The following is a 24677-nucleotide window of genomic DNA, read 5'->3' on the forward strand; positions in this document are numbered from 1 at the left end:
TCATATGTGGTAAACAGGCTATAATGTTTTGGACAGTGAAGCCTTTAAAAGGAAATCATTAAAATGTACTTTCCTGTATCCTGATAAATTTAAATGTGTTTTTACTGTTTGAAGGAGCCTTATGTTTTTAATGGAATGCCTATACTGCTTGTATTTGTACACTTGTATCTGTTACACATTTTCCCACTTTTTCAGCATCATTCTCATAGTTTTTCTGCTAAGCAATTTATTTCTTTTTCTTTCCATAACCTTAGATCCGGCATGAAGTGAATTATCAGAATGTGGTCCACAAGCTCTGCAGCGATGCATGTTTTTCCAAATTCCGCTCTGCCAATAATTTGACCATGAACTGCTGTGAAAACTGTGGGGGTTACTGCTATAGCGGCTCAGGACAGTGTCATCTGCTGAATATTGATGGCCAGTGCAAGAAATTCTGTAGTTCCTCCTGTGTCACTGCCTTCAAACAGGTTATTATTCCCAACTTTCACTCTCTAAACATATTGCAATGTTTACTTATCAGCCTCTTTGCATATGCTTAATCACAGAATGTCTTTGTATGACAAAATATATATATATATATATATTATATAAAGTAGAAACCTGATTTTTTATGTACCCGTATTTAATGTTTATTTTATCTTTTTTTTCAAAATGGACAGGTTTTTGTTTTTTTTTGCGGTCTCATGCAGACAAATGGAGTTTTTCCCCTTGGTTTTACGGCATTTATGCCATTTTGACACTGGCCCCTGGGACATGCAAAATCCACATTCTACCACAATATGATATGCATAATGTAAACATTATACATTTTGGGGTGTTTTTTTGTTATATTCAACAATGATTCAGTTCCATGTTTGCTTTACCTTACTGTCTACTTCACTACTAGTCAGAAATTGAGAATTTCAGCAGTGACATTGGCTTTGGGGGCAGGGGAAAGACAATATAGACATTTAAATCTTACACCAGTAACAAAAAATATACATTTTTTTCCTTTGTTTTAATGAAAGGAGTTTTTCTAATTAGCTATAGAGGAAGCAGAAGAATCCCATTGTATAGTACAGAGTTTATCTGTTATCTGCTGTGTATCCTGTGCTATTTCTCCTTTTTAAGCTTTGAATGCAGTTTATTTATATAAACTATATTTGTGTTTCTGAAGCACACACAACAGGTTTACCAGTGCAGCACAACAGTACATATTACTTTAGGACACATTCATTTTTTTGGTGTGATCAGATGGCCTACTTTCATGCAGCTTCCAGATAGTGTGTGCCAGCACTCCCAGTAGTTATAGCAGTGTAACATGTAGCTCTGTGTAATGTCATTTGTTGATTTATTAGTATTTTAATAAGAGAGACTCAAGTGTGAAATAAAGGTTTATTGATAATTTATTTTAAAGGGATACTGTTGTGGGATTTTTTTTTTTTAAACGCATTAGTTAATAGTGCAGTCATCTGCTGTAAAATCCATTTCTCAAAAGAGCAGATTTTTTTAGTATTTAACTTTGAAATCTGACATGGGGCTAGACATATTGTTAGTTTCCCAGCTGCCCCAGTCATGTGACTTGCCACTCTTTTTACTGATGTACTGCAAGTTGGAGTGATATCACCCCCCCCAGCAGCCTAACAGTAGAACAATGGAAGGTAACCAGATAGCCGCTCCCTAACACAAGATAACAGCTGCCTCGTAGATCTAAGAACAACACTCAATAGTAAAATCCAGGTCCCACTGTGACACATTCAGTTACATTGAGTAGGAGAAACAACAACCTGCCAGAAAGCAGTTCCATCCTAAAGTGTTGGCTCTCTGAAATCACATGACCAGGCAAAAAGCCACACACTAATATTACAACTAAAAAAAAATACACTTGTTGGTTCAGGAATTACATTTTATTTTGTAGAGTGAATTATTTGCAGTGTAAACCATGTCATTTAGAAATAAAAACGACATCATAAAAATCATGACACAATCCCTTTTAAAGGAAAATTAACTTGAAAAAATGACTAGCGGTTATGTATGCTGGATGTTTGCATTTTCTTTTTCTGTGACAAACTAGAAACCAAAATAGAATGTGCAGTTTGACCATCTTTCCCTTTAATGGAAATGTACACCTAGGAGTCAATAGTTTTTTCAGAGTGTTAGGAAAGCTTTTTGATGGGTTAATAAAGGATAAGATACTGGACTTCATAGCAAATAACAATACTATGAGTTTGTGCCAGCATGGTTTTATACGTAATTGATCTTGTCAGACTAACTTCATTTCTTTTTTTATGAGAAGGTAAGTAGGAACCTTGATTCTGGGATGGCAGTGGATGTGATTTACTTAGACTTTGCTAAAGCATTTGATACAGTGCCACACAGAAGTTTACTGGTTAAATTAAGGCATGTTGGCCTGGAACATAGTATTTGTACCTGGATAGAGAACTGGCTAAAAGACTACAAAGAGTGGTGGTAAATGGAACATTTTCTAATTGGACCAGTGTTGTTAGTGGAGTACCACAGGGCTCTGTACATGGTCCTTTGCTTTTCAACTTGTTTATTAATGACCTGGAGGTGGGCATTGAATGTGCTGTTTCTATTTTTGCAGATGATACTAAATTGTGCAGAACTAAAGGTTCCATGCAGGATGCTGACACTTTGCAGAGTGATTTGTCTAAGTTGGGAAACTGTTTGTGTAGAAAACAAGTTGTCTAATTCTGGGCAGTGTCATTCTGTGGCTACTAAAGCAAATAAAGTTCTGTCTTGCATAAAAAAGGGCATTAACTCAAGGGATGAAAACATAATTATGCCTCTTTATAGGTCCCTGGTGAGGCCTCATCTGGAGTATGCAGTGCAGTTTTGGACTCCAGTCCTTAAGAGGGATATAAATGAGCTGGAGAGAGTGCAGAGAAGTGCAACTAAATTGGTTAGAGGGATGGAAGACTTAAATTATGAGGGTAGACTGTCAAGGTTGGGGTTGTTTTTTCTGGAAAAAAGGTGCTTGCGAGGGGACATGATTACACTTTACAAGTACATTAGAGGACATTATAGACAAATAGCAGGGGACCTTTTTCCTCATAAAGAGGGTCACCGTACGAGAGGCCACCCCTTTAAACTAGAAGAAAAAAACTTTAATTTGAAGCAACGTAGGGGGTTCTTCACAGTCAGGACAGTGACGTTGTGGAATGCACTGCCGGGTGATGTTGTGATGGCTGATTCAGTTAATGCCTTTAAGAATGGCTTGGATGATTTTTTGGACAGACATAATATCCAATGCTATTGTGATACTAAGCTCTATAGTTAGTATAGGTATGGGTAAATATAATTTATGTAAAGGTGTGTGTATGGATATTGGGTTTTCTTTTGGAGGGGTTGAACTTAATGAAATTTGTTTTTGTTTTTTCCAACCTGATTTAACTATGTAACCGAGTATCCCATTATCTCATGTACTGCAGAAATCAGCCAAGATCACACCCTGTGCTCTTTGCAAGACGTTGCGCTCTTCAGCAGAGATGATTGAGAATACAAACAGCCTGGGCCGCACAGAACTGTATTGCTCAGTAAACTGCTTATCCGCTTACAGGGTTCAAGCAGTCACCGCTTCAGGTATGCACGGTTTATTGTTGCTTGTAAGGACGCAGGCATTATATGGAGACACTGATGAGTGATCTGATAACATGATTAACTTGTGTGTATTTCAAAGGTGTACAGGTTCAGTGTAACAGTTGCAAAACTCTGGCCATACCCCAATACCACTTGGCAATGTCTGATGGCAGCATACGGAACTTCTGCAGCTATAACTGCGTTGTGTCATTCCAGGTAAGAAAGCAAAGTAAAACTTGAAAGCAACAGTTTAAACTTGGTTTATATAATCCGATGATCTTTTTACAATATTTTGGGTTCCCAGCAGTGGCTGTTATATCACTTCCAAATAATCCGTAAATGTGCGAGTTCACTGGCCAAACTGGAACTGTTTCTGGCTATTAAATACCATTATGAACTGGTGTCCCTAATAAAGAACAGCAGCCAGTGAATAAACAAATTAGTCAACCCAATATAAACCAGTTTCTTATATTTACTTTGCAGGATTTCAGCATTTTAGAAAAACACAGTATATGTAGAAATTGCAGAATATCAAATAATTCATTCTTGGTATAATTAGTAGAGAACCTTCCTTCATACTTTGATAAATGATATATTGTCTCTTTCCTCTCTTATAGAACCTGTTTAATAAGCCAACTGGTATGAACCCCTCAGTGGTCCCATTGTCTCAAGGCCAGGTGATAATGAGTGTAGCTGCAGGGGCAGCAACACAAGCTGGAAACAGTACCCCTTCTTTAGTCTCAGCCACTTCCACCTCTTCTACTTCGACAGTCAGTAATTCAGCAGCTGTGGGTTTGCAAAGGTTAGCAGCACAGTCACAATCAAACACCCAGCAGCAGGGATCCTTTCCCCGGATGGCAGTAAAATTAAGGTGCCAACACTGCAGCCGTCTTTTTGCCACCAAGCCAGAACTACTAGACTATAAGGTAGGTTAATATGATGAAATGAATCCGTTTTTTATTATTTAATGTGCATGTTCGTTACTCAAACAGCACTAGCAAACATGACCAGTTTGTTAAACAGAAAATATGGTTTTAGGTGCATTATTTTGCATTGTCATGGCTTTCTTGATTCTCTTCTCCATGCCATCACTCCACTCTTCCTCTCGTTGCAGTTTCTTCTGTTGTGCTTTGTTTTTTCATAGACTCAGACATTTCTCTACATTTAAAGTTTGCACATTTTCTTGATAAAGCTGTGCAGACAATGGGGCTTATTTACATCAGCTGATACAGTGGGCAACTTGTACTTCTTGTGCTCTTTCAGGGTAAAATGTACCAGTTTTGTGGTAAAACCTGCTGTGATGAGTATAAGAAAATAAACATGGTCCTTGCCATGTGTGAATACTGCAAGATAGACAAGATAATAAAGGAAGCTGTTCGCTTTGCAGGCATAGAGAAAATGTTCTGCAGTGAAGGTATGACCATAATCTTACTATTTACTTTTGCCTTTAGTTCATAAAGGATAATGCATGAATAAGAAAAGGATAAGGAGTTTGTATTTTGTGTTATAATGTAGAAAGAAGTACTTTACCTTTACACTAGTAAAGCTGAAACAACATGTAACAGTGCATACATGCTAGCCAGTGGGCTACTAAGCCATAATTTTCTTTTTGGAATTGCTTCATGGAAATAAGAAAGGCTTAAAAAGTATTACTTTTCCCATTTGCTTTCTTTCCCAAAGCTTCTGTGAAAATGTAAGTGGCTCAGCCAATAGTACATGCTGCGATAGGCAAATTATAATTCGGGGCACTATCATAAAAATGTAATGTGAGCTTCTTTTCTGGGAAATAAGAAAACCTCTAAATATAATAGATTAAATATGATCTACCATTTCTGCAGTCTGTGACTTCTGTATACAGAGACATATTGCAGAGACGTGCATAGTGCAGTCAGTTTTTGACATCAAATACATCATTAGTCTCTGTTCCCTTCAAACTGTCAGGTTACACTTGTGTAGACGAATTTTAAAAGAACAAATAACTGCATGTTATCTCTGTCTGCATACTATAAGAATGAATTTTGTGTGTGTGTAGGGTGGAGTGACTAATTTTGACTATTTGGTTAGGTTGCAAGCTGCTTTATAAACATGACCTAGCAAAGAAGTGGGGAAACCATTGCAAAATGTGTAGCTACTGTTATCAGACCTCACCCAAGCTAGTGCGGAATCACTTTGGGGGCAAGCTGGAGGAGTTCTGCGGGGAGGAATGCATGTCCAAATTTACAGTATTGTTTTACCAGGTAAGAGTACAAGCTTTTAGTTCTTACACGGTAAGATAAATGGGTCAAATGCTATTCGTGGCCCTCGACCAAACTATAAAATGAAAATGTCGGTCATATAAGATATAACATTTGCTGCCAAGAAATAGTTTATTTGTAGGTGGTTGATGAACAGATCTAAATTTTACATTTCACATGTTGTAGTTACTTGCCCTCTAAGAACTGCATTCTTTACCACCTGACTTGGTGGATTGTTTTAAGAGATGATTTTCCCATTCCACTCATGCACACAATCAAAACACCTTCAGTTTATGAGCTAATCATACCCTGGTATATTCAGTTCACTGTTTTCTCCAATGTTCACATCTTTCATATGCCTTTTCTTAGATGGGTAAATGTGATGGCTGCAAACGGCAAGGCAAGCTAAGCGAGTATTTGAAGTGGAGAGGAGAGGTGAAGCACTTTTGCAACCTGATTTGCATATTAGTTTTCTGTAACCAGCAGCAGAGCACAACAGAACCCACACCACCCAACAACACAGGTATATCCTTATGTGCACTTAAGATCTATTACTTCTATGTTTGCATCTGCTGACCTTTTGTAGTTAATCATTTAGGGCAGGAGGGTATATAAGTAGTCGCCCCCTTCATATAGCACCAATGCCCTTCAGTAGAATAGAATGTCTTCTTTCCTCATTGTTGCAAACATTGTTGGACCAACATTATTGCTCAGACATTCCAGGTAGGAATTGCCTCTATCTGGAACTACAGTGAAAGCTTTCTACCACATTGACACAAGTAAGTACTGCTTAAACATTCTTCCAACTCTGAATGCTCTGGCTGCTTTACCAGGTTTAACAGATTTAAAATTCGAATCTGCATTTCTTTTATATACTAGACATTTTATTGGTATTATAGTGAAGAAACAGAAAAGGTAGAAAAAAGGATTACAAAAGACTGTAGTAATATATAGCCGAGGAAATATATAACATTCATTTTAAATGTCTGGTCTAAATTGTAACGGCTGATTCAAAAGGTTCAGGGCTTTAGATAAATACATTTTAAAGATCAGCACATCCTTACACAATTCCTCCAGACCTTGTAGAAGTCTGTTGGAAATATTTGATCACTTTAGCATTATGGATTGTTTCCACGGTGCTGTGATATTTCATTGTTTTTTTTTTAAAACTATGTTGAATGTGATGAAACTTTATGCCAATACTGTAGTAATACCTGTGTCCTTTTTTTAAATATTGCCATAATGGGACTGCAAACTGTCATGTGGTTTAGCCCTGACAGAAATAGCATCTGCCTCTCTGTGCACATTAGTGATGTTAGGGCTAGCCCATAACCTGCAGGACCTGGGGCTCAGACAGGTTTGGGGACGACTTCTACGCACTTTTTGGGGGTCATGGGCGACCTTCCTGTGCTGGCTCCTTCTGCCAGGGTCTATTTATAGTCTTGCTCCTGCCTCGCCCTGCTACTGTCCGACTTGGGTGTGGTGGGCCTGGGTCTATAAATAGAAGTGCTGGGTAGGAGCGGGCGGGTTAGGGTCTACTTCTTGTCGACCTGCACATCACTAGTTCACATATTACTGGATTTTGACCCCAAAACATTCAAGTGTGCAATTTGGATCAAAATGTGTCCATGGACATTCTGACATTTACCGTTGCAGTCAGGGCTTAAACAACAAGCTGTGGTTCAGAGTACATTGGCTCATGTGTGACAAAAAAAATCAGATTGCTTATTTTTAACACGTATTGCAGGTGGTTGTCAGTGTCACAAGTAGTGAGTAGTGAATTGAAGTCATCACATGATCAACAATACGTACTTAAGCATTTGTTTCTTTTGAAGGTTGCATTGCTCTGTGTTCTCATTTTGGTTTCAGAGCTTCTCTGGTTTTTTTTTCTTTTTTTTCCCCGCTGACTTTTCTTTTAAGAAAGTTTTTTAAGTATAACAACTCCCAATGCTTTCTGTTACCTCATTTCTACTTTCAACCTAGGACATGGGAATATTCATAGACCACATTTATAGTCAATTGATTGTAAAAAATGTGATTATTAATATACTTGACTGATTATAAGGTATATTTTCTTAATCAAATCTGACTTGCACTAGCAGCCAGTGTCCCCATGGTGCATGGGGTCCCTGCCTCGTCAGGCTCATTGGGAGGCAAGGAATCGACCCCAGTCATCGCCAATGTGGTGTCACTAGCAAGTGCACCAGCAGCACAGCCCTCCGCTAACTCAACCAATGTCCTACAAGGTACGTAACTTTGAGAATTTATATAGATTCCTGGAATACTGAAATGTAATACCAAAGGTTATTAAATGGTAACAGCACTTGCAATTGTGACTATAGCAGCTTTCTCACTGCAATGATATTTGCACATTATTGAAAATAGAAACACATTGGCACACGAGGCGATTTTCAAAAATCGCCTCGTGTGCCAATGTGTTTCTATTTTCACTGATTGAGGGGAGAAGCCGTACTCCTGACATTGTGCACCGGACGTTATCTGTCTAGGATTCTGTAAGAGTGTGCGCTGTCTCATCTGTATTCTGATTGATTTGCACATTATTACCATAGTATTAAAGTAACCGTAACATCAAATAATGAAATTGTTTTAGGGTGGTTACACACGCTAAGATTCCGGGGAAATTAGTCGCTCAGCGACAAATCTCCTTTTCTTCGGGCGTCTAATCTCCCTGAAAATCCTTCCCGCCTGCTAGAATGTATACTAGTGTTTCTGAAGCAAACTGATCAGTTTTACCAGTTAAGGGCAACAGTACATGACATTTTCTTTAATTTTTTTGGTTTTACTTTTCCTTTAAGTCCCTCAAAACAATGTAGTTTCTTTATGCATAGGAGAACTGGAAAAAATTGTTTAACACAGCATCTGTTATTAAACTAAGAATGCGCTAAATCCATCATTTTTGGATTCAGCCTAATAACAAACCCTTCACAGGTGACTTGGACAAATTGAACAGAACGTGAACCCTAATTTGCATATTTGTTCACAAAGGTGAACAATTTAGCCTTTGCGAACACTTTGCTCCTCACACGACAGTAGGATAGCAATTAAGAATTTGATATGTTGCAGTGTATGTAATAAAACTTCTTAATGTAAAGGTTGTTGCGTTTGCTTCAAGAGTTTATGCCACCTTCAAGCAGGTGTTAAAGCTTCGCAATTAGCAATTAATATTCGCAATACAATAAAAGCTTAAAGGAATTGTTCAGTGTGAAAATAAAAACTGGGTGAAGAGATAGGCTGTGCAAAATAAAAAATGTTTCTAATATAGTTAGTTAGCCAAAAATGCAATGTATAAAGGCTGGAGTGAGAACAAGTCAGTCAGGACACTACTTCCTGCTTTTCAGCTCTCTTGGTTTACACTGACTGGTTACCCTGGTTACAGGCAGTAACCAATCAGAGACTTGAGGGGGGGCCACATGGGTCATATCTGAATCTGAGCTGAATGCTGAGGATCAATTGCAAACTCACTGAACAGAAATGTACCATGTGGCCCCCCCTTCAAGTCGCTGACTAACTCAGAGTTATAGAGGTGAAAAGCAGGAAGTTGGATTCTGGCTGTTTTATTAGACATCTGTTCACTCCAGCCTTTATACATTACATTTTTGGCTAACTAACTATATTAGAAACATTTTTTATTTTGCACAGCCTATCTATTTACACAGTTTTTATTTTCACACTGAACTGTTCCTTTAATGAAGAATATTACATATATACCACATGCAAAATTATATTCTCAACTTTGTTCTCTTTGAAAATTTTCTTACATTTCCCCCAATGTATATGCACTTTGCTACAATAGTGCAAAACAAACTGCTTTTCAACATACATCGATTATTTTTCTTGAGTGTTTAGAAAACCAAAGAGCTCATTTACTACCAGTGCGTTAAAACAATAGAGCTGCTGTAATCCTTCTAACTATAAGGCTAGGGCCACAGGACACAGATCTCAGCCAAGAATCTTCTGTCCTGCTGCTCTGCTTTCACCCGGAATCCATTATCTCTGCTTGAGTGCAAGGCTTTGCATTTTGCGCTTAAATAGAAGTAGAAAATAAGAGGGGCAGTGGGTTCTCTGCTTGAGAAGAATCCATTTCATGTAGCCCTAGCCTAATGCTTGCTCATCTCTACTTGGTTTCCACCTACAGCTGGCTGAGACTTTAGCAAGAGTATTGCGGCAGTTCTTTTGTTTAAACCAGTGTAAAAAAAATTGTTAAAAACAAATGAAAGTATATTACAGAGTGACTTTTGCTCTATAGTCGTAAACAAAGCTTGCTTTGTTTATGACTTTTTGTTTAATGGATATTAAACTTACAAGGTAATCTTTTGTACTTTCAGTAAGTGTGGTTTAAGCTGCCGCCTAACATATATATGCTGTGAGTAGTCTATAGCAGTGTATTTTAGTAGGATGAACTGGGGTTTTTAGTCATCAATTTTTAAAAGACTTTTAAAGGGGTTGTTCATCTTCCAAACACTTTTTTTCAGTTGTTTTTTAAATTACTTCCCATTATTTATTTTTTACTGTTTTTCCAAAATCTAAGTTTAAAGTTGAATATTCGTATCTCTGGTGTTTGAGTCTGACAGCTCAGTAATCCAGGTGCAGACTCTAAACTGTTACAATTTTGCAACATTTAGTTGATACATTTCTCAGCAGCATCTCTGGAATATTAGCAACTATTGTATCAATTCTAACAGCTGTTTGTAATAAAACCCAGAGATTCTGCTCAGCAGGGACAAAGATAACAAATATATCAACTAAATGTATCCATTTGGAACAGTTTACAGGGTCGTTGACCCCCCTTCCAGAGCTGCTTGAGAAGGTGAAAAATGATGCTTTAAACTTAAATATTAGAAAAACTGTGCCAGAAAATAGAAAGTCATTGGAAAACGTTGGTGATCTATCTGAAAACAACTAGTTGTTTAAAGGTGAACAACCTCTTTAATAATGGACAAAAATGGAATCTGTTTCATATTAAGGGGGAAAAATATATATTTACATATATATATATTTTCCTTCTACAAACATATAGTTTTTATACACGTATAAGTTATAAAAGGAATAATAAAAGGAAAATGAAGGTAGAAAGCTCCATCTATTCTCTGTTGTCAGGTTCTGAACAGTGTGATGAGTATGGAATAACTTTCTTTTAGGTGTACATGATAAAAATTCCCTCTCACTTTATTCTTGATTTTCTGTTACCAGGTGCTGTGCCGACTGTGACTGCAAAGATTATTGGAGATGTAAGTTATGTTTACCCCATATTCAACTGTAAAATAGTTGTATTCACTCCTATTCAAACTGTTTTTACATTATCCATATATTAATAACAATTTGTTTAATGTGACATGCTCCACAATCACATTTTTACATCTGATTATTAAGGCTTATTAATCTCTGTTCTGGTGGTTTGAAGAGTAACATCCATGAAGCTACAATACAACTCAAAATATATGCTAGATAAAATTAAATTGTTCTTTTTTTTAAAATTTAAATCATTTTTCTTCTTGCAGGCAAGTACCCAAACAGATGCCCTGAAGCTCCCATCCTCCCTTCCCCCACGGTTACTCAAGAACAAGGCTCTGCTGTGCAAACCAATTACACAGACAAAGGCCACATCTTGCAAACCTCACACACAGCACAAGGAGTGCCAGACAGGTACTTTTTTATATTTCATAAACTTATCTGTTATATTTGCAAAGGATTCGGCCGAACACCGAATCCTAATTTGCATATGCAAATTAGGGGTGGGAAGGGGAAAACATTTTTGACTTCCTTGTTTTGTGACAGTCATGTGATTTCCCTCTCCATCCCTAATTTGCATATGCAAATTAGGGTTCGGATTCACTTCGGCCGGGTAGAAGGATTCGGCCGAATCCTGCTGAAAAAGGTCGAATTCTGGACGAATCCCGAACCTAATACTGGATTCGGTGGATCACTAGTAGAAAGGCAATGAGGCCTTGCAGCAATATTTGATTGCTATAAACTTATAACTCTGTCTTAACCTATGCTTCTTCCATCTTGCTGAAGTTAAACAGACAATCTGGTATCATGCTGTTACCTCTGTAGTATTCTCTTTTTCTTAAAGCGGTTGTTTTCCTTCCAAACACTTTTTCCATATCATTTGTTTTCAGGTAGTACACCAGTAATGAATACTTTTCTGGTGTAATCCAGAACAACAACTGAAAAGAAATGTTTGGAAGATGAACAACCTCTTTTAAAGGGGTATTTTAAAATTGTCTATGACAATTGTCTGAATTACCACAACAATCATGGGGTCATTTGGAAGTCAAACTTGAAAGTTGGGTCAGTGACCAACAAACAAAACAATGTTTAGCAGCAAACTGGAAATTGTAACAAATTACATGTAAAAAACACCCATGACATTATAAAATGAATCCCAATTTATAGTTAAACAGTTGGTCCTTATATAACATACTAATGAAATTTACGAATGCATTTACATGCTACAGGTATGGGACCTGTTATCCAGAATGCTCGGGACCTGGAGCTTTCTGGATAACAGATCTTTCCATAATTTGGATCTTTATACCTTAAGTCTAAAGAAAATCATGTAAACGTTAAATAAACCCAATAGGCTGGTTGTGCTCCCAATAAGGATTAATTATATCTTAGTTGGTATCAAGTACAAGCCACTGTTTTGTTATTACAGAGAAAATGGAACACATTTTTAAAAATGTGGATTATTTGATTGTAATGAAGTCCTATGGGAGACAGCGACAGGATCGATCTGGATAACCGGTTTCCAGATAACGGATCCCATACCTGTACTACATTGCATACAGATAATTGGATCCAAAATATACAAATACATTTACAGGTCCCAGTGTAGCTATAAATCTAAACTAGAAAAAAAATATATTTACAACACTTTACACATTTTGAATTTCTTGTGGGGTAAGAACAGTTATACAGAAAACTATGTATTTTTGTGAATGTGGTGTTCTCTTTTCTCTGATGATGTTCTTCCACATTTTCCTTACAGAAGGTGATGGGCAGCCACAGATCCTGGTCCTTCCTGTACCTGTGCCAATCTTTATCCCTGTGCCCATGCATCTGTACACACAATATGCACCAGTACCATTAACTGTACCACTTCCTGTAAGTTTCTACTAAGTTTCATTTTAAACTTTCCAATAATAATTAAGAGATCTTTCCCAGAAACTTGACAGCTGTTTGCAGTACTGGGGGTGCAATTCTGCACAGGACCTACTGAGAGATTAAGGCTGTAGCAGCTGATGGATGCCTAATAAGTGTATCACCTTTATTGAGAATTGTAATTAAGAGTACATGAATAGTTTTGGGTAGTTATACCTTTTCTGATTTTTACCATTCGATCTGGTTGAAACTGCAATTAAAATTGCACCCTGTGCAGTATAATCCGTATTTTACAATGTTTCTAGTCTTAAACATCATGGCTGCCGTTCAGTACAATGTGTTTTATTTCACACATATATTAATAACATTTAACAGTTTCACTCTGTATTATTGTCTAGATTCCTGTCCCCATGCTTATTCCCACAACTCTGGACAATGCCGACAAAATTATAGATGCCATTGAGGACCTAAAGGAAAAAGTTCCTACTGACCCATTTGAAGCAGATCTTTTGCAAATGGCTGAAATGATTGCAGAAGATGAGGAGAAGGAAAAAACACTGTCTCATGGAGGTGAGAGTTATCCAAACAAATCAAATAATGCAAAGGTCTAGTCCAACACTTCCACCTGCGTGTAGTGCTCTCTTTCCAGTCAGGCCACACCAGCAGACCAGCATATAATTAACCAACATAGAGTAGGATGGCGCACTCAGTGAATGGTCGGTCCCCACACATTTTCACCTCACCAAATCTGGCCCTCGTTGCAAAAAGTTTGGGCACCCTTGCTCTAAGTGAACCAATCCGTGAACAGTGACATCATCAACATGTGTGATTATCATTAATGACATTATTAAAGTGACATGCTATAAATTTGCTAGTGCTTATTAAGACATAAAGTGAATGTGTGCTGTTTTGAATATAAAACAGTAATAAAGTTAATCAATGATAATAAGACATTTGTAAAAAGTGCTATTAACTCCATCCATCAGATGCGCTGTAACCAAAAATCCAATTACGCTGTGCTCACTATCCAACATTTGCTTTACTCCAAAATTTTTTTTTACACTTTATTGTGTAAATTCTCAAATTCTCACATATTAATTAAAATCAACCTACAGGTCATAATCCTAGCGGAGTCTCTTCAATTATACTACATTACATTCCCTTAACTCTAGAATACGGCAGGCTCACTGTCCTATACTTCACATCAGCCCCCCTCCATCAATGGTGGGATAAATCAGTAAATATATCAATGGGAAGAAACGATGTTCAAGGTACAGATTCTTTAGATATAGATATATATATATATATATATCTATATATATATATATATATCTATATATCTATCTATATATATATAGAGATATAGAGATATAGAGATATAGAGATATAGAGATATATATATATATATATGAATAGAACATGGGTGAGTTTTTTTTTTTGTGCCAAACTCTAATCTCACATTTAGATAATCTGCTCCTTAGTATTATGGATGGGAAGGAAGCAACAGTGAGAAATAAAATAATCAAGTTTAAGGTAGGAAGGGATTGGGTAGAAATGGGGGTAACAAGGGAAATGGACAAAGAAAGCAGGAGGGAAGGAGACTGATGCAAGAGGAAAAATAAGAAAGAAAAAGGGAGAAATGAATTGGGTCATAGATTTTAGCAGTAAGTACTTAAATTATCTTTTGGCTTGCTAGAATTAAGTGATGCTGGAAACAATAGGAACAAATATGGTAATGGCTAGCTGAAAGTAATTTAGTCTTTGTTCATAGTTTATTTATAGCGATTGTTCTTTTTCAATTTACAGACCAGGGTAGCACTTATAGTGGAGACCTGGAATCAGAAGCTGTATCTACTCCTCATAGCTGGGAAGAAGAACTAAACCACTACACCCTAAAGTCCAACAATAATGTACAAGAGCAAGATGCTGAACAGCCCTCCAGAATTGGGACAGAGCAGGACGTGGAAGCTGATTTTCCAACTGGTGAGCCCTATTGATGTTTTTTATTTTGATTCTAACTAGCCAAGTATCTTCAATACTTTTCTTCACCTGTTTTCTGTTTCTCGCTGTCTCTCTCCCATGTGGAGAGTTTAAAGATAAGGGTGTTAAAATGACTAAGGTAAATTATGTCATCACCACTGAAAATTCAGAAAGCAAATAGAACAAGTTTATTAACACTCAGAAATATTTAAAACATATAGATCCCCCACACCTTGGTGGTTACTAACATGGATCTAATGTTGTCCTCTCCATTAATAAAATGTATAGAGTGGACAACTTTTAATCCAAGGACACAGTATAATTATATTATATTATTATATTCTAATTTGTCTTCTCTGTCCTGAGCACACTGTTTCAAAAGTACTGGTCTTTGCCTAGGTGTTTATGAAATATGACTCTTATGGGCCTTTTTATGCACAGTTTATGTGAACATGGCCCTGAAGGAATACACTAAAATACTTAACATGTTTCAGTATTTCCAGTCTCCAAGGTCACATCTAGAATTACACCAGTGGATTTGATTGTAACATTCATTCAGAAAGAGTTTACAGTCTCATATGGCAGGTTATAAACTTGTAGCTTTGAAATTTGTTGTGGGAAATGTATTTAATTATGTTCTGAACTATGACATAAGTATTGCACAAAGCAGTAATCTGCATCATTTTATAAAGAACAACTCATAATATACTAGCTTTTGTCAAATTTGCAAAATGATATTGCAGTAATTGTGCTATACAAGTCCCATAAACTAACGTAACGAGTATTTGTGTATCACACAAAACCCAATAAGTTTTAAAAGCTAGAGAGTCAGTCAGCTGCTCTTTAAAATCTGCCACTAAGCAGGGGTCATTTTGGGACTTACCTTTCTTGCACTCAGAGTGGGTCAGTTCTGCTCTGATTTAACCATTCACAATTTCAGCCATGTCTTTTTGCTAACCTACTATAGACACACCCATAAGTTGCTAAAATGGTGCTGACTGATACAGTGTCTTTTATCTTCCTATGCAGAGGCTTTTGACCAACAGGGGAAAGGATCCAGTTTCTTATCTCGTTCTCGAACCAGACGAAAACACAGAGATGGTTTTCCTCAACCAAAGAGGAGGGTGAGTATTAATAGATTAGCCCAGATATTTGCAAAAAATGTGCGTTTTCAATGTAAGCTTTTTTGGTCTTCCATAACTAGTTAGTTATTAAAGGGTATTTAATTAGCCAACATCCGTTGTTGTGCTGTTAGTTTGTAAGCATTAATATCCGTAAATAATCATTGTAATTAATCATTGGTTATCTGGCTACTGACACTTGTTGTACCCAGCTTCAAAATATATAGAGACAAATGTAGAGATATACTCTCTATTTCAAGTATATATCAATATCTAATTAGCATTATATGGTTACAATTAAACAAATAAAAGTAAATACATTGAGTAAAATACAGTATCTGCAATTCTAAACAGTCTGCGGCATAAATCTCCACTGATTAATAACCAACGTTCATGTGAACATGGGCATAAGTGCTGGCACACAGTTACACCCCTTACAGTCCATATAGAAAGCACTTGTGTCCATAAGCAGAGTTTAAAGAAGTGTAAGGTATAAGCCTATTTATTTATCAGATTCATTTTATGTAGTAGGAAACCGTAGACTCTACAGCAATAGTCAGTTCCTTGCTAATACACCTGTAACTGTTTTTAGGACTACCCCTTCTTGTTATGGGGTATGGAGCACACAACATGTATTATCAAGGAGCTGACTCCTGCTATTCACATATAGCCCTGGTGGGGTTTTTTTTTTGGAATAAACATAAGACTCACTACTTGCTTAAGGCAGTCTCTGCAAGCATACTGTATTTACCAGATGAGTATGGTTGCCAACTGTACATCAACACTCTTTATGCAGATTAGTAGATCATTTCATCCATATGCAGTTGATCTTATTTATTTTTTACATTCCTTATCTTTTTGTTCTGAAGCTAAAAGTCAAACTGTAATATAGTTTCTACTCTCCCTGCAAACTGAAAATGAGGAAGAGACGCTTTGTTTAGAAAGATAACAATTTGAAAAAAATATTAATAAGCATTCTAGTTAATGACCCTGTTAACTAGATGGCATTATAAGGATATTGGCACACAGGGCTGTGCATTGGCTTTTCTGCTCCTGCATTTTCTACACAGGTAGAGGAAAGCCAACGCACTCCCTTCTGCTCCTTTTTACAGGTGCATTGACAGTTGCTGCTTCAGCGTATAAGGGGCCCATTTACTTAGCTCGAGTGAAGGAATAGAAGAAAAAATACTTTTAATTTCGAATGGTCGAATATGGCTACTTCGACCATTGAATATGGCTACTTCGACCATCAAATAGGCTACTTTGACCTTCGACTACGACTTTGAATCAAACGATTCGAACTAAAAATCGTTCGACTATTCGACCATTCGATAGTCGAAGTACTGTCTCTTTAAAAAATACTTCGACCCCCTAGTTCGCCACCTAAAACCTACCGAGGCCAATGTTAGCCTATAGGGAATGTCCTTCAATCGATGGATTAAAATCCTTAGAATCGTTCAATTCGAAGGATTTAATCGGTCGATCAAACGATTATTCCTTAGATCGTAGGAATATCGCTAAATCCTTCGACTTCGATATTCAAAGTCGAAGAATTTACATTCGGCAGTCGAATATCGAGGGTTAATTAACCCTTGATATTCGACCCTATGTAAATCTGCCCCTAAGTGTGCATGCATTAGATTATAGAGCAAACATTTATACTGTATTGTTTTTATGCCAAAATCCACTGTGTGTGTGTGTGTGCTGTTTGCACTTGTAAGTAGGAGTGGATAGGCTTCAAACTGGAGAAGGGAAAAAACAAATCCAGTAGAACCCACATTTTAAGTTTTCCAGGGGACCAGAAAAAAATTATGTAAAATCATAGAAAATGTAAAATCAGGGAAATGCATTAAATATTGGTGGGACCACAAAATAAATGGTGTGAAACGAGGGAAATGTAAAAGTGATGTTTTGCTATCCAATGAATACAAAACAACAAAAAAGAAAAACCTATTGCACATTTTCAGGAGATCATTGGCTGCATCATGTTAACAATAACTGCAATTCCAGTATAGGGGGTTGTTTATTAAAGTCTGATTTTTCTTCTGATCGGACTTTTAAAGGGGGAAAAAAAACACAATTTTTTCATAGAAAAAAAACACTTCACATTTTTTTCAAGATTTCGTAAAACCCAGAGTCCAAATAAAAAAGTACTCCAACCCAGACCTGCCGAGTTCATATAGTCTGTGGGGTATATTTATCAGAAAGTGAAGTTAGAGATCGCCACAGTCCTCGAAATTCCGCCACTCTCCATTCATTTCTATGGGATTTTGAAAGGCCTATTTCTCAAAGGATCTTTCACCCATTGATAAATACTCCTAAAAATCCCATAGAAATGAATGGAGAGTGGCGTGAATTTCACTCTAGAGGACCGTGGCTTAATTTTCTAATAAATACACCCCAATGGCAGATATCCTGTTGACATTTTGAGGAAAATCCTGATCTGCGGTGGGTTTCGTTCGATTGATGACCTGAAAAAAGTTGGTTTTCGGGGACAAATCAGTTTTTTAAAAAACATTTTCATGATTTTATCGAGTCTTTTACACACAAATTTTTGTCAAAATTTATTGATAAATAGGGGGGAAGTTGGAGTGGTTTTCAGAAAATAGTGAGAAAATTCCTGATTTTGATAAATAACCCCCTAAATGGAAGATACAGCAGTTCTTCGCATGTATCTAAATTAATGTTGTTAATCTTTTGTGTGTGTCCGGTTTTATGATTGGGCAGCAAATATAATAACCCTAAATTAATGGCAGTTACTCAGGCTTTGAAGAACGTGGTTGTGGCTATTAAATATAAAAGTAAACCATTTTTCACTTGCACCTTTCTCTGCTGTTTAGTACAAGCCTTTTCACCCTGCTTTAATAGCGGTAAGAGAACAGTTCAGAAACTTGGAATGAGTTGTTCCTTGAAGAAGTTAATAATCGATTTACCTAGGAAAGGGTTATTCTATGGCATAAAGGGTGATTGTACACTGTAAGATTTGTTGCCAAAACTTCCAAAATGACTTGCTACAGTATGACTTTAAGATCGCCACAAGCAAAACCTATCACTCGTGGTTATGTGGCTTAATCTTAGAAAAGGGTTGGCAATTTTCTACGATTAAACAAGAACAACACGAGTGTATTACTTGTAATGTTATTATTTATTGTAATGTTATTCAATTGCGAGCCAATTACTGTGCGCAATTACGTTTTTTGATCTTGGTTAAAGAATATATATATATATATATATATATATATATATATATATATATATATATATATATATATATATATATATATATATATATAAATTATTATTTTTTTACATAATTGTATTCATTTCTGAAGTTGTTCTCTTGCTGCTTTTTAGGGTCGGAAGAAGTCTATTGTAGCTGTTGAGCCACGGAATCTCATTCAGGGAACCTATCCTGGCTGCTCTCCGCTCGGTTCCACGCTCAAATATATGTACGGGGTCAATGCCTGGAAAAACTGGGTGCGATGGAAAAATACACAAGACGATCACGAAGAGCTTAAATTTGGAGGCAAGTATAGAGCAAAGTTTTTAAAGAGGGCAATAAGCTTATATATTCCTATGTAAAGCCAGCAGTAATGCTCCGCTTTCAGTCTGATTAATATATGTGATTCTGTTTGGTTGAAAAAGCAAAGTACAGTTTTCTTAGTAATCCTGCAACTGGGATGTGTTTTCATCCATTTGCAGTGGAGCAGTTCAGGACTATCTGTCAGCACTTACCAGAATATAGTTTAGCACAACAACGGCTTCCACACATATCTATTAAATAAAAATGTGACTTTGGTCAGGATGAACTGCAGCATAAGATGCATTATACTTTTTTTTATAGAATAAATGTGCCCTTAAAGAAGAAGGAAAGGCTAAAATTAAGTAAGCTTTATCAGAAAGGTCTATATAAATACAACAGTAACCCCTCAAAGTAATTCTGCTCTGAATCAAAAGAAACACAGCTTTTCTCTCCTTCTATTATGTACACATGGACTTCTGTATCAGACTTCCTTATTTCAGCTTAAACCTCCAGGGCTAGGGCTTGAGCATGCTCAGTTTGCTTCTCTTTCCTGCTGTAATCTGAGCTCAGAGCTATGAGTGAGCAGGGAGAGACTCGGGCAGAAAGTGATGTCACAACAAGTTAATATGGCAGCTGCTATCCTAAACAAACAGAGAGCTTCTAGAGCTGTTATGGTAAAGCATTCTGCAGAATAAATACAGTGTTCTATCTTGTACTATTATAACTAATCTATTGGCAATAAACTGCTTTGGTAGCTTTCCTTCTCCTTTAAAGGACTAACAAAAAAATATATTGGGTTTGATTAGCTTTTATATATTGTATATGTCATATAAGTGTAATGATGAGGACGCATTTGGATGCTGTGTGTGCCATGCTTTTCAGTAGTCCAAAAATGCAAAGATTAAGAGCTCAAAACTGCCCCCATAGACTTACATTGTGTTTGTGTTTACCGGGTGACAATTGTCTGGAAACATCAATGTGCTTTTCCAATCTGCTATAGACTGATTGATGACATTTTATTCTATACAAGCATTTAGGGGGCATTTTGATATTTACACTAATAAAATACCCTGAACTCAAAGTGCATGAAAGCATGCTATGGGCCTTTACCATAAAATAGCATCATTGCTACAATAAATAAATATTTTTTTGCATGTGCTGGGCAGCTATAAAAGCCACAATAATGCCCAATAATAGAGTCAAGGTTGCAGCTCCACAGAATTAACAACAGAGTTCCTTAAATCTGATCGATTTGCCCATCTGTTAAACTGGCTAAAAGTGTCACTGTCTTTATGGTACCACATTTCATAAAAAAGATAGGTTTGGATCTTCAGTTTACTGTCTGTACTGTCCTCTCATGCTGCCATGTACTTCTGTTTCAGTTCGGCCTATCAAGTTAAAGGAAGATCTCCTGTCTTGCACCTTCTCCGAACTGAGCTACGGTCTGTGTCAATTTATTCAGGAGGTGCAACGGCCAAATGGAGAGAAGTACAACGCAGACAGCATTCTGTACTTGTGCCTTGGAGTCCAACAGGTAACCAAATTGATAGCTCTTACTTTTTCAGCCAAATTGTCTTTAAGTACAGCACATGCTCACCTCATACTTTATATAAACAAATAATATTGTCCCTTCAGTAAATTGTTCATGACAGCTGAAATATTTACAGGGGCTTGTTTTTCTCTTCTCCAACATCACAGCTTAGTAAGGAAAATAAAACCTACAGCTGTATTTCCTGCATCTGAAAGCAAATGTTAGTGTTGAGAGGCTCCAGGATTGGACCGCTGCTTCATAACAGCCGTTCATTCATTTCTGAAGCCTTTGCCACATCTATTTATTTATTGCACTTCCAGAATCCATTGTCTATCTGGTTAACTTACCTAGAGGAGAACTTATGCTACTACATAAGAACCAGAGAACAGAACAGGATAAACAAATACTGGGGATTCTCTATATTCAAACTATTAAATCCATTCTAAAATGCAAAAATGATGGGAAAAAAACAAGTTTTGGGTGAAGATCCTTTTTAATGTCTTTTTGGTTTCCTCTATAAAGATAGTAGCTTTCAGAATAAGATCTTGTTCTGTTAATTTTGCTGTAATCACTATTTTTTCCTCCGGTCAGTCTGAAAGTCCTCTATCATGAAACCATCGTAGGGGCGAGGCCTATTTGGAAAGGAAGAGGAGTGGGCAGGGCTGGTGTTACCAACTGCGGGGCCCAATTGGGGCAAGTTTGGCGGGGCCCCTTAAATTTAAAGAGCCAGTCATTTTCTAGTAGACTGTATGTATGATGATTATATAATTATAAATTACAGAAAGATCCGTTATCTAATAAACCACAGGTCCTGAGCCTTCTGGATAATTTAGTAGGGCGAGATGGTGCCTATAGTAACAATGGGATAATAGTGTCTGGGAAGGAAGTGTAACTGTGGGATAGCAGGTATAGTAGGGAGAGATGGTACCTATAGTAACAATGGGATAATAGTCTCTGGGAAGGGAGTGTAACTGTGGAATAGCAGGTATAGTAGGGAGAGATGGTGCCCAGCAACAGACGAAGAAGATTGAATGAGATCCTAGGAATAATTCTTTGACAACTAAAGTTTCATTAAAAAGAGTCATTATTGTCCTAATTTATATAAATAAAATGTCCATGCCATTTGCCATTGGTAGGTTTATCCCACAAATAAAACCCATAAAGACTTTCATGCATCTCAATATAAGCAGTCAGTGTTTAAAAAAATGCTACTTTGCATAAACCAGTGATGGTGGGGAGGAAAGGAGATCTCACCATCAGCATAGGAAGGGGTTCTGTTAGGAAGTTAGCAGCTGAATGGAAATGGATACTATGGTGCTATATATGGATCATAGGCAGAAGAACAATTGATTTAATCATTACAGCACCTTTATCTGATTGTGAATCACCATCCACTCTGGGGTCCACCCCCGTATCTACTTTCTGCACAATCTACATGGAGCTCAAACCCCCCCCCCCCCCCCATAGATTGTGATTTCTTGGAGAAAGGACTAAACACTTGTCTATTGACCAAGTATGTTGTATGTTCTTTGGGTCAGAGATTGTATCCAGACTTCTATAAACATTCCATTAGCCAATGTGATTGCAAGCTCCTAGGCACAAACTAGATTGGAGGCGGGAGCTCAGCGCCAGGAGCTGAGTCTGGCGCTGTTCGGAAGTGTTCCTGCAGGCTGTGCCGGAGGGGCGGAAAGGCTGCAGTGGTACTGCTGGTAACGGTCCCACCAACATCGGCGACGTTGTACCACATTGCATGCCATCATCATGTGTCGGCAAATCCTTGTGTGCGCAGCCTGTGCTCGGGCCGGACCATTTTAAAAAATGAATGGGGGTGTACTGGGTTCTAGCCAGGGTGCGGCGCCTCCAAAGTGCTGTATTCCAGTGCACTTGCATCATTTGCATTGTTCTCTCATCAGGTAAGGGGTGGGACTTGATGTCAGCGGTGTTGCTAGCTAAACATTGCAAAGCTCAGGCTATGTTGGAAATGTGTAGATACAATTATACATACATGCTACAATTATGATCTTTCCAAGAAAGATTGTGTGCTTCAGCACATACGTGTAGAGCTAATTGTCGGATATACAGGTAGAAACAATAGAATTCTACCTGTATCTGACGATTCTGCACTAATAATGGCCAATGTTCAGGTGCCTTCAAACAAGCCCGATCAAAATTTTGATGATTGATGAGTCTGCCGATATCAGCTGGCTTGTCTCCCACTATACACACACCAAATATGCGTACAATATTATATGTGCGTCTTTGGCCACTGTTAAAGGACATTGAAAGGGTTAGTTGAAATGTAGAATCCCTGCACAGCTCTTCAGAATCACAGCAGAGGTTCCCAGGCACCATATTGCAGATCAACCTTTTCTTTAACAAGTGAATGCAAAGCCTGAGCACGGTGATGAATTCTTACAGGAGAAGAGTTGGCTGCACGTGATGCTGCTTATAAACCTCAGTGCACTACTCGGCTTAATGCGACATACTTTATTTCATCTAAGCCTTTTCGTTTCTATTAAATTGAATGCAGCTACTGACATGACCCTCTTACTTTTTTGTTCCCCAGTACCTTTTTGAAAATGGAAGGATAGACAATATTTTCACAGAACCCTACTCTAGGTTTATGGTGGAACTCACTAAGCTTCTGAAGAACTGGCACCCACCTATATTACCAAATGGTAAGCTGGGCTTTAAAAAATAACAACATTTGATAACAGAGGTTACGGTACTGTGTTTCCATTCTCACAATTTTCTTTCTATTTGCAAGGTTTTATGTTCTCAAGGATTGAAGAAGAGCACCTGTGGGAGTGTAAACAGTTAGGGGCTTATTCGCCCATCATTCTTCTCAACACTCTCCTCTTTTTCACAACCAAATACTTTCAGTTAAAGACTGTGAGCGAGCACCAGCAACTGTCATTTGCCTATGTCATGAGGCGTACAAAAACAATGAAATACAACACCAAAACCACTTACCTGCGATTTATGCCTCCTTATAACAAGTCAGACACAGAGCAAGGTAAGTAGCCAACATAAGTTGCAGATATTGCAAAACTGTCATGATATTCATATTGCAGCTTTCCTTTATATTCATATACATGGCTTTGACTGCATATAGTCATATACACAGCCATGTATTGAATCATATTGTGACCTGTTATCAATCATTTTTGGGGTACAAACCTTGCATATTATGGTTACCACATTGCTACCCACTGCAAATTCCATGCACCTGCTTCTCTAAAAAAATATCTCTAGATCCCTTCAGCATATACATACATTTAGACATGTGTAAATAGATCAGATTTTAGGTACAACTGGGAGCACTCTGATTTCCCATGAAAGCTTTTATTTTGTCTTCACCTGTATAGAACTGTAACTTCAATCACATGGTCAGTGAGACCTTTATAGTTCAAACTGTTCTCTCTTCTTCTGTAGAAAAACCACCATTGGGCAAGAGGAAGCGAGTGGAGGATGAGGATGGGCAGTTTGTGATGGAGATGGCAGAGAACACCGACAACCCACTCAGGTGCCCAGTGAGGCTGTATGAATTTTACCTTTCTAAATGGTAAGTGGTTTTTACTTCT

General features: G+C 37.4%; 1 protein-coding gene across 4 annotated transcripts in view; it reads left to right on the top strand.

Moving 5' to 3' along the window:
* zmym4.S (zinc finger MYM-type containing 4 S homeolog) overlaps positions 1–24677 on the top strand; it is a 52827-nt gene that overhangs the window by 25402 nt on the left and 2748 nt on the right. For 3 of the 4 annotated variants that reach the window (XM_018249506.2, XM_018249509.2, XM_018249508.2), the window contains exons 8-26: positions 255–467; positions 3432–3582; positions 3680–3795; positions 4197–4505; positions 4843–4993; positions 5644–5816; positions 6183–6336; positions 7913–8059; positions 11025–11062; positions 11333–11477; positions 12826–12941; positions 13337–13508; positions 14745–14921; positions 15948–16042; positions 19394–19565; positions 20945–21096; positions 23660–23771; positions 23861–24109; positions 24529–24658. In XM_018249506.2, coding sequence (XP_018104995.1) covers positions 255–467; positions 3432–3582; positions 3680–3795; positions 4197–4505; positions 4843–4993; positions 5644–5816; positions 6183–6336; positions 7913–8059; positions 11025–11062; positions 11333–11477; positions 12826–12941; positions 13337–13508; positions 14745–14921; positions 15948–16042; positions 19394–19565; positions 20945–21096; positions 23660–23771; positions 23861–24109; positions 24529–24658 — 2972 coding nt within the window. The remainder of the gene's footprint in view (positions 1–254; positions 468–3431; positions 3583–3679; positions 3796–4196; positions 4506–4842; positions 4994–5643; positions 5817–6182; positions 6337–7912; positions 8060–11024; positions 11063–11332; positions 11478–12825; positions 12942–13336; positions 13509–14744; positions 14922–15947; positions 16043–19393; positions 19566–20944; positions 21097–23659; positions 23772–23860; positions 24110–24528; positions 24659–24677) is intronic. The other variant, XM_018249507.2, reaches the window with a different exon arrangement.

Source organism: Xenopus laevis, chromosome 2S, assembly GCF_017654675.1.
Source record: "Xenopus laevis strain J_2021 chromosome 2S, Xenopus_laevis_v10.1, whole genome shotgun sequence".
Taxonomy (NCBI): domain Eukaryota; kingdom Metazoa; phylum Chordata; class Amphibia; order Anura; family Pipidae; genus Xenopus; species Xenopus laevis.